Raw genomic sequence first — 20,030 nt, 5'->3', positions numbered from 1 at the left:
CGTCTCAAAAAAAAAAAAAAAGAAAAAAAAAAGGGCTGTAAACCATCTTAGCCTAGAGGTTTATGATGAATGATTAAATTTCTTTAGTGGTTATGGTCTATGTTTTCTATTATTCTTGAATCATTATTGGTTATTTGTTTTTATTAAAAATTTACCATTTCATCTAGGTTTTCAAGTTTGTTGGCACAAAGTTGATTATTCACTTAAAAAAATCTCTAGTTATATGTACATCTTTTTCACTCTTAATATTCTTTATTTTAATCTCTTCCTTTTCTTGGTTCCTGTCAGTATGGTTTGTTAAAAGAACCAGCTTTTGGTTTTCTTGCCTGCCTTAATTGTCTTTGTTTTCTGTTCCATCTGCTCTTTGTTTCACTATTTTTGTTTATTCCTTTTCTAGTTCATTAATTTTCAGTTTCTTGTTTTCTGATACATACACTTGAAGCTGTAAATTTCCTTCTACATACCATTTTAGCTATATTCCTACCTGAATTTTCAAAGAATTGGAAGTTGGAGAGTAGGCAATGGGGATAAAATGAAACAGGTCAATGGTCACTGGTCTTGTTGTCTTAAGGTGTTATCCGAGTTTGTTGTCTCACGACCAAAGGAGCGTGGATGCAAAGGGTGAGATAGGAGCGAAAGCAAAAGAAGAAAGCTCTGCACAGTGGAGAGGGGAGCCCTAGTGGGTTGCTGTTTTTACAGTTGAATTCAAAAGCTTTTATAAGAAACTCCCCTCATCTCTGTAGCTGTTTGAGTAATTTCTCTTATTTGTAGCTGTCTGTGCAACTCCCCTTATGTAGTTGTGGGTATGTCTCTAGGCAATCACAAAGTGCCACTTCTCGTTTCTGTAACTGTGGGCTTAATTTAGGTAATCCCTCCTTCTCCCTGCAGAAGTTCCCATGGAGCCCACCGTGTACATGTCTGAAAAGGGGAGGACACTTTTTCCTGGGAGCTGGCCAATCACATAAAGAACAAAAGGCTTCTGTGCTGGACCCTGCCTGCTTATCTGTGCAGGTGCAGCCTGAGTTTTCCCCAGGCTGCTCTATTTTTGCCTATAGGTGTGATTTTGTAGGCAGGCTGCTTCTCTGAGGACTAGCCTTAGCTGTGTACCTAACATTAACATTACAGAAATGTCTTAGGTGCCTATGGGTTTGTTAATTATTGCACCCCAAAATTAAGTAGACTTATCTAGTCACAGTAATACACACTAATGTTACATTGGGGTCTTCTCCTATAAACTCATATCAAAGAGCAAGAGAAAAGAATGTGTGTAGGCTCCCAAGAAAAGTGAGAAAGAGGCTAAATTATTCTGAAATTCATCAAGATAAGTCACTCCTCTCATCAAAAAGTATGTATTTTTCCTTTCACAGGCAGTGTTTATCTAGGTCTACGAACATGCTTACCAATTTCTTTACTTTGTTGCTGCTTGCATTCAACTTGAATTCTTCTTGAGTTCGGTTTCCTTTCAGCAAAGGCAGGGGTCCCCAATCCCCAAGCAGCCAACTGGTCAGTGGCCTGTTATGAACTGGGCACATGGCAGGTAAGCAGAGGGCAGGCAAGCATTACCACCTCAGCTCTGCCTCCCATCAGGTGGCATTAGATTCTCATAGGAATGTAAACCCTATTGTGAACTGCGCATGCAAGGGATCTAAATTTCATGCTCCTTACGAGAATCTAATGCCTGATGATCTGAGGTGGAACAGTTTCATTCCGAACATCCTCCCCCAATTTGTGGAAAAACTGTCTTCCATGAAATTGGTCCCTCATACCAAAAAGGTTGGGGACTGCTAAGCAAAGGTCTCTGAATGGTGAACTACTTTGTTTGAAAACATTACTGTCATGGAACTGTTTAATAACAACTTAGCTGACTATAGAAATTTTGACAGTATTTTCCAATCTTTTGTCATCCATTATTGAGTGTAAATAATGTTCCTTTTTAAATAATGTTTGTCTTTTCTTGGAAATTTTGCAATTTTATTATGTCTTTAATTGTAGATTTGCTTTTACTTATTCACTCAAGAGTTTTTTTGTTAACCTGAAGACAAATGGATTCTTGAGATTCTGGAAAAGTATCAAACATTATTCTTTTGTTGTCTCTCACTTTTTTCAGTTTCTTCTGGATCTCTTATTAGAATATGTAAAATGTATTCAAACCACTATGACCTTTAGACTCTCCTTTGTCATGTTTTTAATTTCAAACACTGTACTTACAATTTCTAGATGTTTTTTCAAACTTGCCTGTCCTTTCATACTGTACTATTAAAAAATAAAAAATCTAATTACTTAAAAAGTCTATCATTTTAAACATTCTAATTTTATAGTTTCTTTTACAGTGTTTCATCACATTTTTAGTTCTTGGGGTGCTCATTCTGTTTGTCATGTCTACCACCTTTGCCACACAGTGCTTTGTTTTCTCAGTGACTCATCAGTTCATCTTCACTGAAGGCTACCTTTTCTGTAGGATTTTTTGTGGCCTAGGTTGTAGAAGTGTTTCAGAGAGGTTTTGTATTTGTTTTTGCCAATGCCCTGAGGGCTTCACTGGTCCTATAACAGTTTTAATGGTTTGGCTTGGAGTTCCTGTATTATACGGATAGTTTAAATATATATATATATATATGTGTGTTCTATACTTTGTTGTGGCACAAGCTTGTGGGGTTTTGATTTCTCACAGGTGGCTTTTTAATTTTTAAAATTGTTAACCCCCAAACCAGAGACATCACAGGTGGGTTTTTCTTTCCCTATTCACTGTTGGGGTAGTTGGCAATTCTTTTCCACTATGATTTGTTGCCTATTTTTCTAGCGTCTCTTCTTAAATAAAACACTCTTTTTTAAGATTGTAGCTTTTTTTTCTTTAAACAGAAATAGGGTCTTGCTCTGTGGCCAAAGCTGTAGGTCAGTGGCATGATCTTGGCTCACTGCAGCATCCGTCCCCTGGGCTCAAGTGATCCTCCCACCTCAGTCTCCTGAGTAGCTGGGACTACAGGCATGTGCCAGCACACTTGGCTAATTTTTTTTTTTTTTTTAGAGACAGGGGTCTCGGTATGTTGCCCAGGCTGGTCTTGAATTCCTGGCCTCAAACCAGCCGCATGCCTCACGTCCTGTGCCTGGACCCAAGTTTGTAGCTTCACTGGACAGTTTGTGTGGTTGGTAGGCATGGTATGTTTCAGTTTCAACCGCCTACTCTACCAGGGCCCCAATTCCTTAACTCCTATCTACACATGTGGGTGTCAAAATCACCCTTACTATTTGTTTCTGAAATCTGTGGGCTGCTACAATGTTAGCTCCTAGTTACTCTCCTGGCCTTGAGCATCTTTATTTCTGACATCTCTTGATATGCTATTTCCCTATTTAAAACAATACAAAACAAAAACAAATCTTTTTGGATATATTTTATCCAGCATGTTCTTGTGGGGGAGGGGCATCTGTCAGCACAATCTACCATATATAAAGTGAGAAAAGAGCAAAGGACTGGCCCTGGAGAATACTAACATTTAAGAAGTGGTGGAAGAAAAGGAGCCCTTCTGAATCTACATTTTGATCTATCAGCTAATGAGGAATGAAGGTATCAATTTCTTACTTGTGTAGCATAATGTTTATATATGAACAAAGGAACTGTTTCAGAAAATTTAATGTGAGGGTACCAAAGTTCTAATTTTTATTAGAAAGCATCAATCTAGAGTAGGAATATAAAATAGCAAAAATCTCTTCAGGGGCTTTTGGCCTCTTACTACCCAGACAATGTCTGTTATTTTCATTCCCACCTCCACTTTCTCTAGCATAACGTGCTGTGAGAAAACAATGTAAAATTCATCAAAATAAATGTAGTTTCAGTAAGTATAAATGACTACCAACTTAAAAGGTCATCTTGTTTTATGGAGGGTGTATTTTAATGAATTGAGAGAATGAAGCTCTGAGAATGGAATTTTAGGTATTATTTGGGGAGATGGTTTTAGGGCAGGAAATTAAAAATCCTATCTAATAAGACACTGTAAAAGATGCAGTATTCCAGCTCTCTTCTACAGAAAAAAAAAAAAGATGCAGCACTAGTCATTTAAGATAAAAATTGTATATATTTTAAATATATTTTAACTATTCATTTTCCAATGTTAATATTTTAAAAAATAATTTCCTTATAAAATCACGTTATGATTTTGCTCACTATAAACTATCTCTCGTTAATAACAGTTTAATGTAGTTTATACAGTTTTAGCTCTGTCCAGGATACTAAGTAATATTTTTACTTTTTGTTCTAACTATACATCTTTTAGGCTTCAAAGAATAGAATTTTTGTCTAGCAATTTAGTGATTAAATTCCTGTTTGCCCTCTATCCATGCCATTCAGAATTTAGAGCCTTTTTTCCTCTATGCATGCCTCTGTACAAATTGAAAACTTTTATATTATCTTACTCTTTATATGGGAAACTATTCCTCATATTTGGTTATTTTAACCATCTTTCTTTGCACCATTTGATAGCGTAGCAGGAAAGGAAAATATTTTCTATTTTGTTCCTGTAACTCCGTTATGTTGACCACTGAAAGAAATGATGTTTAGAGTTTGACTTTTTTTCCTCTTGAGGGATAACACCAATATATTTAAAAGTATGGTCTGTATTATTGTCCTTGAAATACGCTTTGTCCCTGTGCATGAGGAAGTTCATCCACCCCATTTTGCCCATTCACAGCCTCACAAAATCCATCTATAGTTTATCCCCACTAGCTTAACATCTCTTTACTCATTAGAACGTTAAAAACTTGGGGATTTCAAATATACTGTATTCTACAACAGCTCTGAAAAACAAGACAAACTCCTGTACAAAACCTTGGAATGCTGTTTATATCTGTTCATTGAGAAATACCTTTCTCTTTAGTTAAGCCAGTTCTGACAAAAATTTTGCTATACTCTGCTTACTAATGAAGTCAGAGTCAGGGAAAAAAAGACTCCTTTGTAACAGTTTTAAACTTCCTTTATTGTCAACAAAATATACAAACTAATTTTCAAGAGGATACCTTTTGTTCTAAGATATATTCACACTAGCAAGATTTTATTTATTTTAAAGATAAACTTCAGCAGATAAGCCATTTTTATTTTCCAGTTTCAGTTTTAAAATGTCACTAAAGTCATTATCAAATTTTAAATGATCACATTTATAATCAAAGGCTGATACCGTAAATATTATACACACGTAATAACAGCTGTCTTAGAAGAGATATAGAACAAAGCTTATTTGTGCCTACAGATATGATGACATCTATTGATAAGCTTTTAAGAAATATGTCATACCATATGACTTTAAAAGATGGGAAAACAGGTATATTAAATGAATAGCAATTTAAAAGAAGATACTTTCATTTCCTAGATTTCAGCATTATGTTTTACTTTTTAATCATAAAAAGAATTTTAAACTAACAAATTAAAATATACTACCTATAATAAATGAAATATCACACTAAAATGTGTTTGAGTCTAAGTGGGAGGAAAATCCACATTCATCTGATTTTTAGTATTTAAATTCTTGAAAAAATGTATGCTTTATTGCAGAACTGGCACTTTAACAAAATACAGACAATAACACACTATCAAAATGTATGCAAATGGCAGCTTGTATGTTTAACAAGTTAAATCCATGTATTTCTTAATTTACTCTCCCGATTACCTACCACCAATATCAATATGAAAGAATTCTTTGATTTTATCATATAATACCAACACCAAAGCACCCCCTGTACCGCGAAGAACATTGGAGAAGGCACCACGAAAAAAGGAACTGATTCCTTCATGTTGGTATATCTTCACAAAGCAGTCTAAGGTTCCTTTATATTGCCGTTTAGCCTCACCACTCTATACAAAGAAAGACAAAGGTTTTCCATTATCTGAATATCTTTTATCTTAAAATAGTCTTCTATTAGCACTAAGGATAGATAAGATAAACACTGTGTTGAGTAGCACTGTGTTAATAGGCATATATGACTACTGTCCCTAGTGGTTATAGAACATTCATACTTTTCAGGCATACTTGAAAACTGACCATACATTAGGCGTAACAAATGTCAAAGGATGTCATCACATAGACCATGATTTATCCTCTCACCACACTGCAATTAACTGACAAATCAATAGCAAAATAGAAAAATACCATATGGGCTAGGCACGGTGGCTCATGCCTGTAATCTCAGCACTTTGGGAGGCCGACACAGGAAGATCGCTTGAGCCCAAGAGTTTGAGACCACCCTGGGCAATATGGAAAAATGCCATCTCAACAAAAAATACAAAAAATTAGCTGGGTGTGCTGGCACATGCCTGTGGTCCCAGCTACCTGGGAGGCTGAAGTGGGAGGATCACCTGAGCCTGGGAGGTCAAAGTTGCAGTGAGCCATTGGTCACACCATTGCACTCTAGCCTAGGTGACAGGGTAAGACCCTGTCTCAAAAAAAAAAAAAAAAAAAAAAAAAGAAATCATATGTTGGGATGTTAAGAAGAACACTTCTTCTTAGAAAATACTGAAAACCAAATGATAATTATAAAACCTCTTAACTAAATTTTTAAGATGCAGCTTGAGTGGTAATTTATAAGGAAATTAATGACCTTGAAATATTAGAAAAGGCTAAAAGTTAATGAGCAACCTAAACATTTTTAGACAAAGTATAAACCTAAAGAAAGTAAAAACAAGAAAATAACTGGCAGAAATAAAGGAAATAGAAAACACATACAACAGCACAAAAAAAGTCCAGTTAGGTCTTTGAAATACTTTGCTGACAGAGTCTGGAAATATTGTTTGAGGAAAAAAGAGAAAAGGCCCCAAGATTATTGGAAATGGCAACGGTAACAAAAATGCAGATGATCCAGAAATTTAAGAGCAAGATGATATCATAAAAAACTTCATGACAATTATTTTTAAGTCATAAAAAATGGATAAATTCCTAGAAAAGTATAATTTACCAACAGAGTAGAAAAGAACTGGAATAATACTATAGTTGTTAAAAATTCAATCAGTTGTTGAAAATCTTCTCATAAAGAAAACCACATGTCCAAAAGGCTTTACATGTGAGTTCTGCTAAACAGTCAATGAACATTTAATTCCAATCTTACAGAAATTATTCTAGAGAAGAGAAAAAGTGGGATGACTCCTCAACATATTTTATGAGGCTCGCACAGCCTTGCTACCGAAGTCATACTAGAGCAATACAAGAAGGAAAAATACAAGCCAGTGTCATTAAACATGGATGCAAAAATCCTGCACAAAACCCAGCAATCAAATCTAGCAAGTGCTACAGAATACAATACTTACAAACTGGGTTTATCCCAGGCATACAAGAGTTAGCTCTAGAAAACAGATTAATTTAACACAATATGTAAACATATTAAAAGAAAAAAAGGTTTAATAATCTCAGCAGATATAGAAAGAACATGACTGCCATTCATAATTAAAAATTGTTGTAATCCAGGAACAGAAAGGAACTGTCATTACATGATAAAGGATAATGACAAAAAACCCCCACAGTTAATATTAAATTATGTAACACTGACATCATTTTCTGTATGATTAGGAACAAGATAAAGTTGCCAGTTACTACTTTGTAAATATAACACTGCATCCGGGGTCTCAGTGAGTACAGAAAGGCAAGAAAGAGAAATAAAAGGTGTAAGAATTGATAAGGAAGGAAGAAAACACTGATATTAGTTGCAGATTATATGCCTGTTCGTGTAAATAAAAACTTGGAAGGTATGTACATACACATTCGTGTTTGTAATAGCGTTAACAAAGTTGTGGGATGTAAAATGAAAATATAAAAATTAAGTAGTACTGTTATGCGCTGAATTGTTAAAATCATATATTGAAATCCTAATAACACCCTACGTATCTCATAATGTGACTGTGTTTGGAGATAGGGTCTTTAAAGGTAATTAGAATTAAATGAGATCACAAGAGTGAACCCTAAGCCAATATGACTGTCCTTATAAAAAGTGGAACAGGCCAGACGTGGTGGTTCAGGCCTGTAATCCTAGCACTTCGGGAGGCCGCGGTGGGTGGATTGCCTGAGCTCAGGAGTTCAAGACCAGCCTGGGAAACATGGTGAAACCCTGTCTCTACTAAAATACAAAAAATTAGCTGGGTATGGCAGTGTGTGCCTGTAATCTCAGCTACTTGGGAGACTGAGGCAGGAGAATTGCTAGAACCCGGGAGGCAGAGGTTGCAGTGAACCGAGATTGCACCACTGCACTCCAGCCTCGGCGACAGAGTGAGACTCCATCTCCAAAAAAAAAAAAAAAAAGAGGAACGGAGGAGGAAGAACCCTGTGAAAACACAGGAAGAAGATAGCCATTTATAAGACAAGGAGAGAGGTCTTCAGAGGAAACCAATTCTTGCTGACATCTTGATCTCAGACTTGTAGCCTTCAGAACTGTGAGAAAATAAATTTGTTGTTTAAGCAAACCACTTTTGTGGGTGACACCAGCCCTAGCAAACTAATATACACACACATATATAAGACTCATATTCCCATATTTTTTTTCTGTACTGTTGTGAGATTAGGTTGCAGACATCATGCCGTTTATCCTTAAACACTCGAGTGCATATTTTCTTTTTTTTTTTTTTGAGACAGAGTCTCGCTCTGTTGCCCAGCCTGGAGTGCAGTGGCGCCATCTTGGCTCACTGCAAGCTCTGCCTCCTGGTTCACGCCATTCTCCTGCCTCAGCCTCCCGAGTAGCTGGGACTACAGGCGCCTGCCACCACGCCCGGCTAATTTTTTGTATTTTTAGTAAAGATGGGGTTTCACCGTGTTAGCCAGGATGGTCTTGATCTCTTGACCTCGTGATCCACTCGCCTCAGCCTCCCAAAGTGTTGGGATTACAGGCGTGAGCCACAGTGCCTGGCTCAAGTGCATATTTTCTAAATACTGGGATATTTTCTTACATATCCAAAGTACAGTTATCAAATTCAGGAAATTTAATATAATACCACTGACCCAATCCATAGTCTACATGCAAATTAATTTTCCATTTTAAAAAGTTTCTCAATGTGCTAAATTAGAGCTAGCTATAGAAAGAGAAGAAACACAGACATAAATGGAATAACTCTAAGTATTATCCCTAAGTGAAGTAACGGGTTAGTTTTAATCTGCCAGATTGCCTACTGGTCCTTCCAGGACCATTTTGTAGTCAATAAAAATGAGGATAATGATAGGAACTACACCTCAGTGTTTTGAGAATTTAATGAGTAAAAGTATAGAATTCTTAGGACAGTATAAAGCATATAATAAGCACTATATTACTATTCTAGTTTTCTGACCTCATTATTTTCACTTGCCCTCATAAAACTTATGACCTGGCTATCCTGAACTACTTCTCAAGCCATATTTTTGTGTACGATTTCCCCCCTATGCTTAGAATGTTCTCTCACTGACTGAAGTAAGCCTACTGACTGAGATTTAGCTCTCTAAGAGACCACGTCTGATCATTTTAAGCATTTGGGCAACCCTCCTCTATGTATTCCTGGAACCTACACACATTTGTATTTAAACCACTAACTGTTATCTTCAATATTAGACTATGAATTTGGGTGCAGATTTTGTCTTTTTCTGTCACCAGAGCTTAGCATAGATTAACATGCAAATATTTGCGGAATGGATGAATGTAATAAGTACAGGTTGGTATCCTTTATCTGAAATGCTTGGAATTAGATGTGTTTTGAATTTTTTCAGATTTTAAAATATTTGCTTTGTATACTTACCAGCTGAGCATCTGAAATCTGAAAAGCTCCAATGGGCATTTCCCTTGAGCATCACGTTGGTGCTCAAAACATTTTGAATTTTGGGGTGTTCTGGATTTAGGATTTTCAGATTTGGGATGGTCAACTGGTAATAACAATGAGATCAAATGTATCAAAAATTTTGTTTAGGGACTTATATTTAGAACATAAATCATTACAAACAAGTTTTTGTCCTTGGAGTTCAAAATTATTTACTTTCTTAAAAATATATTACAATAAATAATGAAATATTTCAGTGGCTTGTGACTGGGCTTATTCTACTTAATCTAATATTTCAGTTAAGATAGACATACTCATCCAATTTCTGCCATAACCCTCTACCTTCCAAGCAATATATGCTACAGGAATAGTAGGCATTTCTGTTTTGATGGTAGGTGAGGAAGAAGCTTTGCTGGCTGATGGTTATTTTAGGATAGGAAAGAATATAAGACAGAATACATCATGTATTTATTTTAGCTAAGTAAAACAAATGACCTATGCCTTTCAGCCAACATTTCTCTTAAATTTGATTATACCTAAATATCAGCGATATTAAAAACTCAACTAAGCTTAGAAACAATAACATAAAATACCTGCATCATCATACGTCTTCTAACTGTGTCAAAGGGATAAGAAAGTATTCCAGAGCATGTAGTCACAACTTGAGCAATGAAAAAGGAGACAAGAAATGGAGTTTTCTTTGGCTTTGGTAATAAACCCTAGAAAAGAAAAATGTACCAAGTAACTATCCAAATTTCTAAGATATCTTAAATTCTTAAGTTAAAGGATAATTTTTATAAATATATGAAAGAGGGCCCAATTATACTTAAAATAAAATAAAAAAGTTGGATTTAATAGTAGCAGATCAGTAAAAAGTGGAATGCCACACATGACTGTATTTCAAAGGTATATTTCAAAAATATAAAGCATATTTGCCATTATAAGAATTTGTTATTAATGCACATAAAACTAGGGAAGATAGCAGACATTGACAAAATAGAAGTTCTTCCATGGCTCTTCCTTGTGGGGTTGAAAAAAGTGAAACAAATGCTTGCTTTTATCATCAACACATATTTGATGGGCAGCTTTAAAACTTTAAGCTAGTGGAGAAATGTTCCTAAATTTCACAACTACTGCAGGTGATAACAAACTAGAGACAGAATACACACATAACTTTTTTTGTGATTAAATAAATGTACGAGATCCTGTAATTTTCATTAACATAGCAGTCTAAAAAATACACTAAAAACTGATCTGTCCAGACAACAATAAAAATGCTATGCAACTACATTTATATCAATGAAGGAGTATAGAATAATTATTTATTATACTAATAAATAATACTGATATTAATTTCATTGCTTCCTTTTGGAAGCATTATAATGTAGTCATTAAGAACATGGATTTTTTTGCTTGCCTTTAACAAGTAAATTACTTAACCATTCCTAGGCTATTTACTTAACAATTCCTAGGCTATTTGTCTTTAAACAAAGGGGGGATTTTATTTTTTTTTATTATTTATTTTAAACAACTAGAATTATCTTTATTTTCTTATTATTTTTTATTTCAATAGGTTTTTTGGGGAACAGTAGTGTTTTGGTTACATGAGTAAGTTCTTTACTGGTGATTTCTGAGATTTAAGACGTAAAGTACTTTAAAAAGATTCCTAGAACTAGGTAATAGCTAAAAATTGGTAGCCACTATTACAATTTTTCTTTTTCCTACCACATAGAAGTGTTCTTAAAATCTGAAATGAAAAGGTAAATTGCAGAACAACCTGGAGAATACAACACAGAATCTAACAGTATCCAGTAGATAACCAAGCTATAGTAGCATTTATTTAATTAATTTTGCTTTGCCTACTTCTCAAAATGACATTTGATTATTTGCATATAAAAAAGTGATAATAGGGTTAATATAAAATCAGAAAAACTGTTAGAAGATGCCTTTCCATATACCAATGATTTGATTATGACATAAGCTTAATTAGCATGTTTTTCATTTGCAATGTGATGTACAGTGAAAACACCTCAAAAACTTAGATACATGCTTTATAACTAAAGTCAGATCCATACTGCAGTTATAATTTAATTAGGTTATGGCAAAATCATGATTAAGCAGAATTTCATGTCTCTCTTATTTCATCACTGATTTTTATTTTTATAATTAAAAGTAACATATCTGCTGAAAACATTACTAATTAAATAAATGGAAACCATATATTTAATATGTCTAAGTTAAAGCCCCCAGATTACCTTAACTGTGTCATAAGCTCCAAAATAAGAGGCTCGGTACACAATGATGCCCTGTACTGAAACACCAAACCCTTGGTATAAACCAGCAATTCCATCTGATTTTGCTATTTTCATAATACAGTCACCTAAACCCTTGAATTGTCGTTCCTCAGGACCTAAAATAAAGCCATTTTAAATCTATTAGCAACATTATATATCCAATAAACACTTTAATCAAAATAAACCTTTACAGATCTAAATGATCTGAAATTCCCACTTACAAGTCTAACAAAGAAGGCACAAATCAAAATCCTCCCATTCTTTTACAGATAATCAAGATTTCAAGCAATATCTCAAAAGAAATAAATGGAAAATATTAATCTCTCATAAAAACAATTTACTTCAAACAACCTGCCTTAAAGTATTTTATTAAAGTTACCAGAAGTTACTAATTGAGGTTCAGAAAATAATTTGAAACAGGCCAGGTGAGATGGTTCATGCCTGTAATTCTAGTGCTTTGGGAGGCCGAGGCAGAAGGACTGCTTGAGGCCAGGAGTTCGAGACCAGCCTGGGCAACATAGTGAGAACCTGCCACTACAAAAAATAAAAGAATATTAGCCAGGAGGCTGAGGCAGTGGATCACTTGAGACTAGGAGTTGGAGGTATCATTGAGCTATGATTGTGCCACTGTACTCCAGCCTAGGCAACAGAGTAAGACCCTGTCTCTATTAAAACAAAACAAAACAAAGAAACACTTAGAAATGAAAAACTTGGCAGGGCACGGTGCCTCACGCCTGTAATCCCAGCACTTTGGGAGACTGAGGTGGTTGGATCATGAGGTCAGGAGTTCAAGACCAGCCTGGCCAAGATGGTGAAACCCTGTCTCGACTAAAAATACAAAAATTAGCCAGGCGTCGTGGTGGTCGCCTGTAATCCCAGCTACGCAGGAGGCTGAGGCAGGAGAACTGCTTGAACCTGGGAGGTGGAGGCTGCAGTGAGCTGAGATCATGCCACTGTACTCCAGCCTGGGTGACAGAGCGAGACTCTGTCTCAAAAAACAAAACAAAACAAAACAAACAAACAAACAAACTCTAGGACTGTTGAAAAGCAAAAAGATAAAGCTAAAACTTAGTAAGGATAGTTTAAGATAGTTAACATGTCATATGAAGGGGTCATATTTTCCTAGTATTTTCTGGTTTTATTTTTCTTTTCCCTTGACCAAGAATTCCTTGACAATATTTTAAAACTATTATATATGTACAATGTAATCTTCCAAAAATAAACTAAATCTTCCTGATTTGAAAGAGAAAACAAAACTATGGAACTTAAAGCAAGATAATATTGAGTTATTTTTACCCTCTTATTAATAAAAATAAACTTTCAACTTCCAGTTAAATAGATGAAACTCACATTTTTATTTTTGCTCAAACTGCCACCCCTTCTGAGACATTTTCTGATCACTTACTTAAAATTGGTATCACTCTCTTCTAACTTTTTTCCCTAGCATTTATCAGTAAGTGACAATATATTTTAGTCATTTATTCGTTTATTATTACTTGTGTCCTCCACTAGACTCTTAGGTACATGAGGCATGAGCTCTATGTCTTACATGGGGGGTGGGGTGTGAATATGTGTGCATATATATATACACATATACAAACTCACACACGCTCTGAACTCTATGTCTTATATGAGGGGTGGGGTGTGAATATGTGTGCATATATATACACACACACACACACTCACACACGCCCTGTATCTGCAGGCATCCTGTATTCCAGAAGGCACTCAATATTTGTTGAATGAATCTCTGTACCCTAAAGAAACTCTATTACATTAATAATAATGAAATAAAACAGGTTTAAAGCCAGATAGGCCAATAAGAGAACATGACAGAATGAAATCTACGAAATTTTCCCAGATGGAGAGAATAGGGAGGAGTGGTAATTCACCAAATAGAGCAGAAAAAGCTGAACCTATTTTCTTACAGAGGAAGATACTGTTGGGAAGCAAGCCATTTGATCACAATAACCTCAGAAAGACTTAGAAATTAGAGGAACTAACTACTATTTCCAGGATGAAAGCAAAGGAGCAGGGAGATGCTCAATATCCACAACCTCACCCTGAGCAGCCAAATGACTTACTGTGCTGCCACCCACAGAACTGAACACAAGGCTCCAGATTTAACTGGGCCAGTTGTATGACCTCTGCAATCACTCAAACACTGAAAAAAGACTCACATAAAGATATTTTACTGTGAAATATAAGATCATCAGGGATAGAAAGAAACTAAAAAGAAAAAACATATACTAAAGGATCCGGAGTAAGCAAATTGGTATCTTAAGAGCAACATTAGAAACTAGAAGTCAGGGTAATATTTTCATAATTGTGAAGGAAAATAATTTTAAACTCAGACTTTTATATATGTCTTACCCTTTTTGAGAGGGTAAGACAAACACTTTTTTTAAGATATGTAAGAGCTCAATTTATTTTTTTTCACTCTTTCTCAAAAAGTTACCAAAGAATATACTCTACCAAAAAACAAGGGTGTAATAACAAAAAAGGGAAGATGTGATATTTAAGTAAGGATAGAGGCAAAGGGACTCCCTAGGATGAGATTTGTGCATCTAACCTAGAAGGGAGCCATAGCTGAGACAGGACTAAGTGCACGGAAGAAAAATCTAGGAAGGGCTTTCTAGGAAAAAAAGATGGGACTAAGTTATAAGCAGTTTTTATGTTCACTTTTTTGTTACAACAGGCTTTCCCTCCTTCCCTTTTTTAAGGGAAAAGAAGCAAGTAATAGACTTTAGGCCCTATGATTCCACCATCTGGTTGAGAACAAAGTTTGTAGACTTTATCTGGTAACACTATTATAGCACAATTAATGACAATAAATAACAGATGGTTCAAAATGCAAAGAAGGAAAAGTTAGTATTTCTAAAAATCTCATACCTTTTCCAATATCGACACCTAATCGGGTTCGGGCAAAATCCAGAGGATATACTACACATAAGGATGTTGCCCCAGCAGCTCCACCAGAAGCCAGGTTTGCCAAAAACCACCTCCAGAACTGAAATATATTAATTTAAAAGTGGTTATTAAACCACAGAATCTAACTGTTTAAAATACCTGGTAAATTCTTATTTTTATAAATGTTAAAACACCAGATTTATAAGCTACTTTTATAAAGTAAACATCTATAATAATGCATACCATGCTATCCAAAATATTTTCTCTTTATAGCCATATAGCTTTTGTTTCATGCAGTCTGGAAGACACAGTTTAGATGCTGACATACTGAAATTCCAGGATAGTTTAATGTTCTCTAGCAAAGCAGCCCAAATTAGCAAAAGAGGTCACATAATCATCTCTTTATGCTGCATACTTTTTTTTTCCTTAATAGCTACATACATTCTTAATAATAGTGCTTGCTATGATTACAATATCAGGCACATATGGAGGCTTTAGTTGTGCCCTTTTTCTGGGAAGGGTGCAGTAAGTAGTATTATGGCAAAAAACTGCAATTACTTTTTGCACCAACCTAAAATACTTCACAATGCCCCAGCTTCACTTTGTAATTTAAATAGAATTAAATTTGAATAGCTCAAAAATATGTATTTAATTATGTTCAAATGACAACATGGAAATTGGCAGACATCAATCATAATGTAGTTGTATGATATTTAAGTTAGGCCTCACTGGTCTACTTGTTCACATGAGCTACTGAAGAAGTATAATTATTTTTGATCAACATTTAAAATGTGCCTTCCCCAGGTTTAGCAAGATGCTTTTCAACATCTAGTGCTTATGGGAGAAGAAAGGAGTATCTGAATTGGAGCTGTTATGAAAAATCCAGGATACGAGGCTACTGCAAGCATTAAATACATTAAAGTGAATAATATTCTAGTCAAGCTCAATTTCTTGCTTTATTTTCTGGCTTTTATTTCTAACAATAAAGTGTCAGACAGCTTTGCAATTCTCAATGTTCTCTAGCCCTGGAATGCCCTTCCTTTTTTAAACAAAAAAAATAGTTATTGCTTCATGCTCTAATTCAAGTTCTACTTCTCTCATGAAATATCTGATCTCCAACCCATCTACTGAAACTGTATATGATCATACCCTCTTCCCATAAATACTTCATCTCTGTCAGAGAATTAAAGTTGAATCCCATGACCAATACGTAAAATGTATTAACATGTTATAGACTCTTTTTTTTTTCTGAGATGGAGTCTAGCTCTGTCACCCAGGCTGGAGTGCAGTGGTGCGATCTCAACTCACTGCATAGACTCTTATTTTTTAAATAGCACTTACAACCATTTTCTACTTTCAATTTATAATTATTTGTGTACATTTATACTCCTACAGACTATAAATTTCCTTTTTTTTTTTTGAGACAGAGTCTCACTCTGTTGCCCAGGCTGGAGTGCAGTGGCGCAATCTTGGCTCACTGCAAGCTCTGCCTACCGGGTTCACGCCATTCTCCTGCCTCAGCCTCCCGAGTAGCTGGGACTACAGGTACCAGCCACCATGGCCAGATAATTTTTTTGTATTTTTTTTTTCTTTTTTAGTAGAGATAGGGTTTCACTGTGTTAGCCAGGATGGTCTCGATCTCCTGACCTCGTGATCCGCCTGCCTAGGCCTCCCAAAGTGCTGGGATTACAGGCGTGAGCCACCGCGCCCAGCCCAGACTATAAATTTCTTGAGGCCAGCATTATTTTTCCTTAACAGCTTTACTAAGTATAATTCACACATCATAAAATTCACCTATGTAAAGTGTACAATTCAATTGTTACTATATTCACAGAGTTGTGCAACCATCACCACAGTTTTAGAATATTTTCATCACACCAAAAAGAAACCTCAGGCCTGTTTTAAGTCACTCCGGATGCTCCCTACCTCCTTAAGTCCTAGGTAACCATTAAACTACTTTCTGTCTCTATATATTTGCTTATCCTGGACATTTCATATAAATGGAATTACACAAGACACACTCTTTTGTGACTGGTTTCCTTCATTTAGCATGTTTTCAAGGTTCATCCATGTTGTAGTACGTATTAATACTTCATTCCTTTTTATTGCCAAATAATATTCTATTTTATGAACATTATCTACTCATCAGCTGATGAACATTTGGGTTGTTTCCATTTGTTTGAGGCCAAGATTCTTAATTCCTCTGTTTATTTCACAGAGCAAGTCACGAGGTCTTGCCCAGAGATATGTATTAAGTAAGTATTTGTTTAATAAAGTGTACTGGTAATGCCACTTACTGTTCCCAGACTCCCAAGGATCTTTTTAAGTAACACTCATCAGTTTTATTGTATAAGCAGCATGTCTCATCATACAGAAATAATTAGATCAGGAGATTACATCTGACATAAGGGTAGTTAATCCATAGTGTAGTAGATGATTGGTAACCTGGTAGAAAAAGATGAGCTGGGCCAGAGCCTCTTTCTTGGGAACTGAACTTTAAAGATTCAATACTAGTTATCAATAAGGACAGAAAAGGAAAAGTCTAAGACTTTTTGGAGACTGTTTAAAGCTATAGATCCTCTCCTAAGAAAAATCACACATGTATAAACATATATTTTTAGAGTGTGGGGTATTCTGGAAGCATTCATGGATCCCAGGTTAAGAACCTCTGACCTTTAGAAAGGCCAAAAAGGATTACTATGGTACAAATATTGAATTTAAAGGAATAAGAAAATATCAGTAAGTAAAAAAAGTAGGCAATAATGAGAAAACAGAGCAAACACACACACTAAAAGCAGATAATTAGAGAGAAAGACCAGGTGACTTGGGAGAGAAAGATGAGAGTATAGTTTGGTCCGTAGAGGTGCCTGTGGCTGAAATTCAAGTGCCACTGTATCATTACAATAAATCCTCTTTTTCCTGAGGTAATCTGAGTCAATCTCTGCTTCTGAAAACCAAGCACATCAACCCAACAAGATATGTGGCATAAAGATTTATAAAGTAGATCTTAAGTTCTACTTAATCTTTTTTTCTTTCTTGATGAGAAAGAAGGCAGATCAATGATTTTTGGTGTGGATAATCGTGTAATTTATCATTCAGACCAGGACACTTCTGATACAGAAAGTGGGAGCTATGAAAAAACGACAGGGGCAGGCACAACATATATAAACAGTATGGCCAATCTATGTAGTGATGGTAGGAAGGATAGAAATAGAGGGAGAAAAGCAGTAAGAATCTGCCCATGCTGAGTGACGATCCTGCATTTATGTAACAAAGCCTGTCCCTCCACAAGACTGAAAATAAAACAGACCCAGAAAAGGTAGTATGTATATAAGTATAAGTGAGTTTTGGTTGTTGTAAGTTAGTAATTTAAAGCATTACTATATTGGTGTGTGTGTGTTTTTTTTTTTTTTCCCCAGGCTGGAGTGCTGGGACTACAGGCGCCTGCCACCACACTCGGCTAATTTTTTGTATTTTTAGTAGAGACGGGGTTTCACCATGTTAGCCAGGATGGTCTTGATCTCCTGACCTTGTGATCTGCCCACCTCGGCCTCCCAAAGTGCTGGGATTACAGGCGTGAGCCACCATGCCTGGCCTACTATATTGTTAAAAGAAGAGGCACGGAGAAGAATCAGGAAGGGAGAAGAAGATGAAAGTCTGAGAGTCCTGAGGAAAAATAATCTTAGTGATTTTTAATTGTTGACAGACACTGTGTGAAAAGACTCAATGATGCATCAAACAACAAATGCCCTGAGACCAAAGTTGTTTATAACAACTTGTCTGGACAAGGAAGAGAACTGGGAGCAGCTCTAGTCTTCCTCATTGAGGGTTGTGCTGAAAGCTGCTAAGGGGTGGCTGAGGAGCAGTTTATGCCCAGGCCCAGCTGAGGCTCATCCAGTCTAGTCACCTCCGGTGAGTTTGAGAGTTAGATTGGAACAAACTAGTGGAGCAAAAGCTTTAAGCTCTGAGTCCCACTCTCCTTATCTGTACCTTTTGGGTAAAAATAATTACCTCAAAGAGTGAAGTGAAAATTCAATGAAACAATATATATAGTAGGCACACGCTTCCCTTACCATTTTTTAAAAAACTTTTTATTTTGAGATAATTTTGGATTCACATGTATTATAAGGAGTAATATACAGAGAGACTATCAATCCTTCAACGAATTATCCTCAGTGTACTAGCATACCTGTAGTACAAGAAATTGACATGATAAGGCCTACCCTATTCAGATTTTCTCAGTTTAACATGACTCAGTTGTGTGTTTATTCAGTTACATGCAGTTTTGTCACATGTTCAAATTGGTCAACAGTTCCATGAAAAGGATCCCTCATGCCACTCTCAAAATCACAGCCACTTCTCTCCCTCCTGGCAAACAGTATTCTTTTTTCCGTCACTATAATTTCATCATCTCAAGAATGTTATATAAAAGCAATCAGAAAGCATATAACCTTTGAGATTGGCTTTTTCTACCTTAAAATCCAAAGTTGGTGCACATATCAAAAGTTTGTTCCTTTTTTGTATGCTGATAAAATATACACAAGATTTACCATTTTGACTATTTTAAGTGTACAATTCAATAGCATTAAGTATGTTTGCAACGTTGTTTAAACTTTGTCACTATTTCCAGAACTTTTTCGTCATCCTAAACAGAACTCTGTAACTCATTAAACACTAACTCCCCATCTCCCCTCTCAGTAGTTTAGCAGAGGTTAACCACCTATTAATCTATAATCTGCCTTCTGTCGCTATGAATTTGTCTATACTAAGTACTTAAGTAGAATCATACAATATTTGCCCTATCAAAAGTTTGTTCCTAGACAAGAATGTCCACTCTCATCACTTCTATTGAACATAGTGGTGAAAGTCATAGCCAGAGCAATCAGGAAAGAGAAAGAAATAAAAGGCATCCAAATAGGAAACGGGGAAGTCAAATTACATGAGTAATTTAACCTAGAAAACCCTAGATATACCTCCCAAACCCTAAATATACCTCTAGACCTGATAAATGACTTCAGTAAAGTTTCCGGATACAAAATCAATGTACAAAATTCAGTAGCATTTCTACACACCAATAGCATTCA

The 20,030-nt window shown here is 35.7% G+C and overlaps 1 protein-coding gene across 1 annotated transcript in view; it reads right to left on the bottom strand.

Annotated features, from left to right (window-relative positions):
* Positions 1–4,944: 4,944 nt before the first annotated feature.
* Positions 4,945–20,030, bottom strand: part of SLC25A31 (solute carrier family 25 member 31) — a 40,601-nt gene continuing 25,515 nt past the window's right edge. Inside the window, exons 3-6 of the mRNA XM_054485063.2 lie at positions 14,929–15,046; positions 11,998–12,152; positions 10,336–10,461; positions 4,945–5,836 (exon numbers count right to left, since the gene is read on the bottom strand). Coding sequence (XP_054341038.1) covers positions 5,648–5,836; positions 10,336–10,461; positions 11,998–12,152; positions 14,929–15,046 — 588 coding nt within the window. The 3' untranslated portion in view covers positions 4,945–5,647. The remainder of the gene's footprint in view (positions 5,837–10,335; positions 10,462–11,997; positions 12,153–14,928; positions 15,047–20,030) is intronic.

The sequence above is a fragment of the Pongo pygmaeus genome, chromosome 3, assembly GCF_028885625.2.
Source record: "Pongo pygmaeus isolate AG05252 chromosome 3, NHGRI_mPonPyg2-v2.0_pri, whole genome shotgun sequence".
Taxonomy (NCBI): domain Eukaryota; kingdom Metazoa; phylum Chordata; class Mammalia; order Primates; family Hominidae; genus Pongo; species Pongo pygmaeus.
This window is presented reverse-complemented; position numbering and strand designations above follow the sequence as displayed.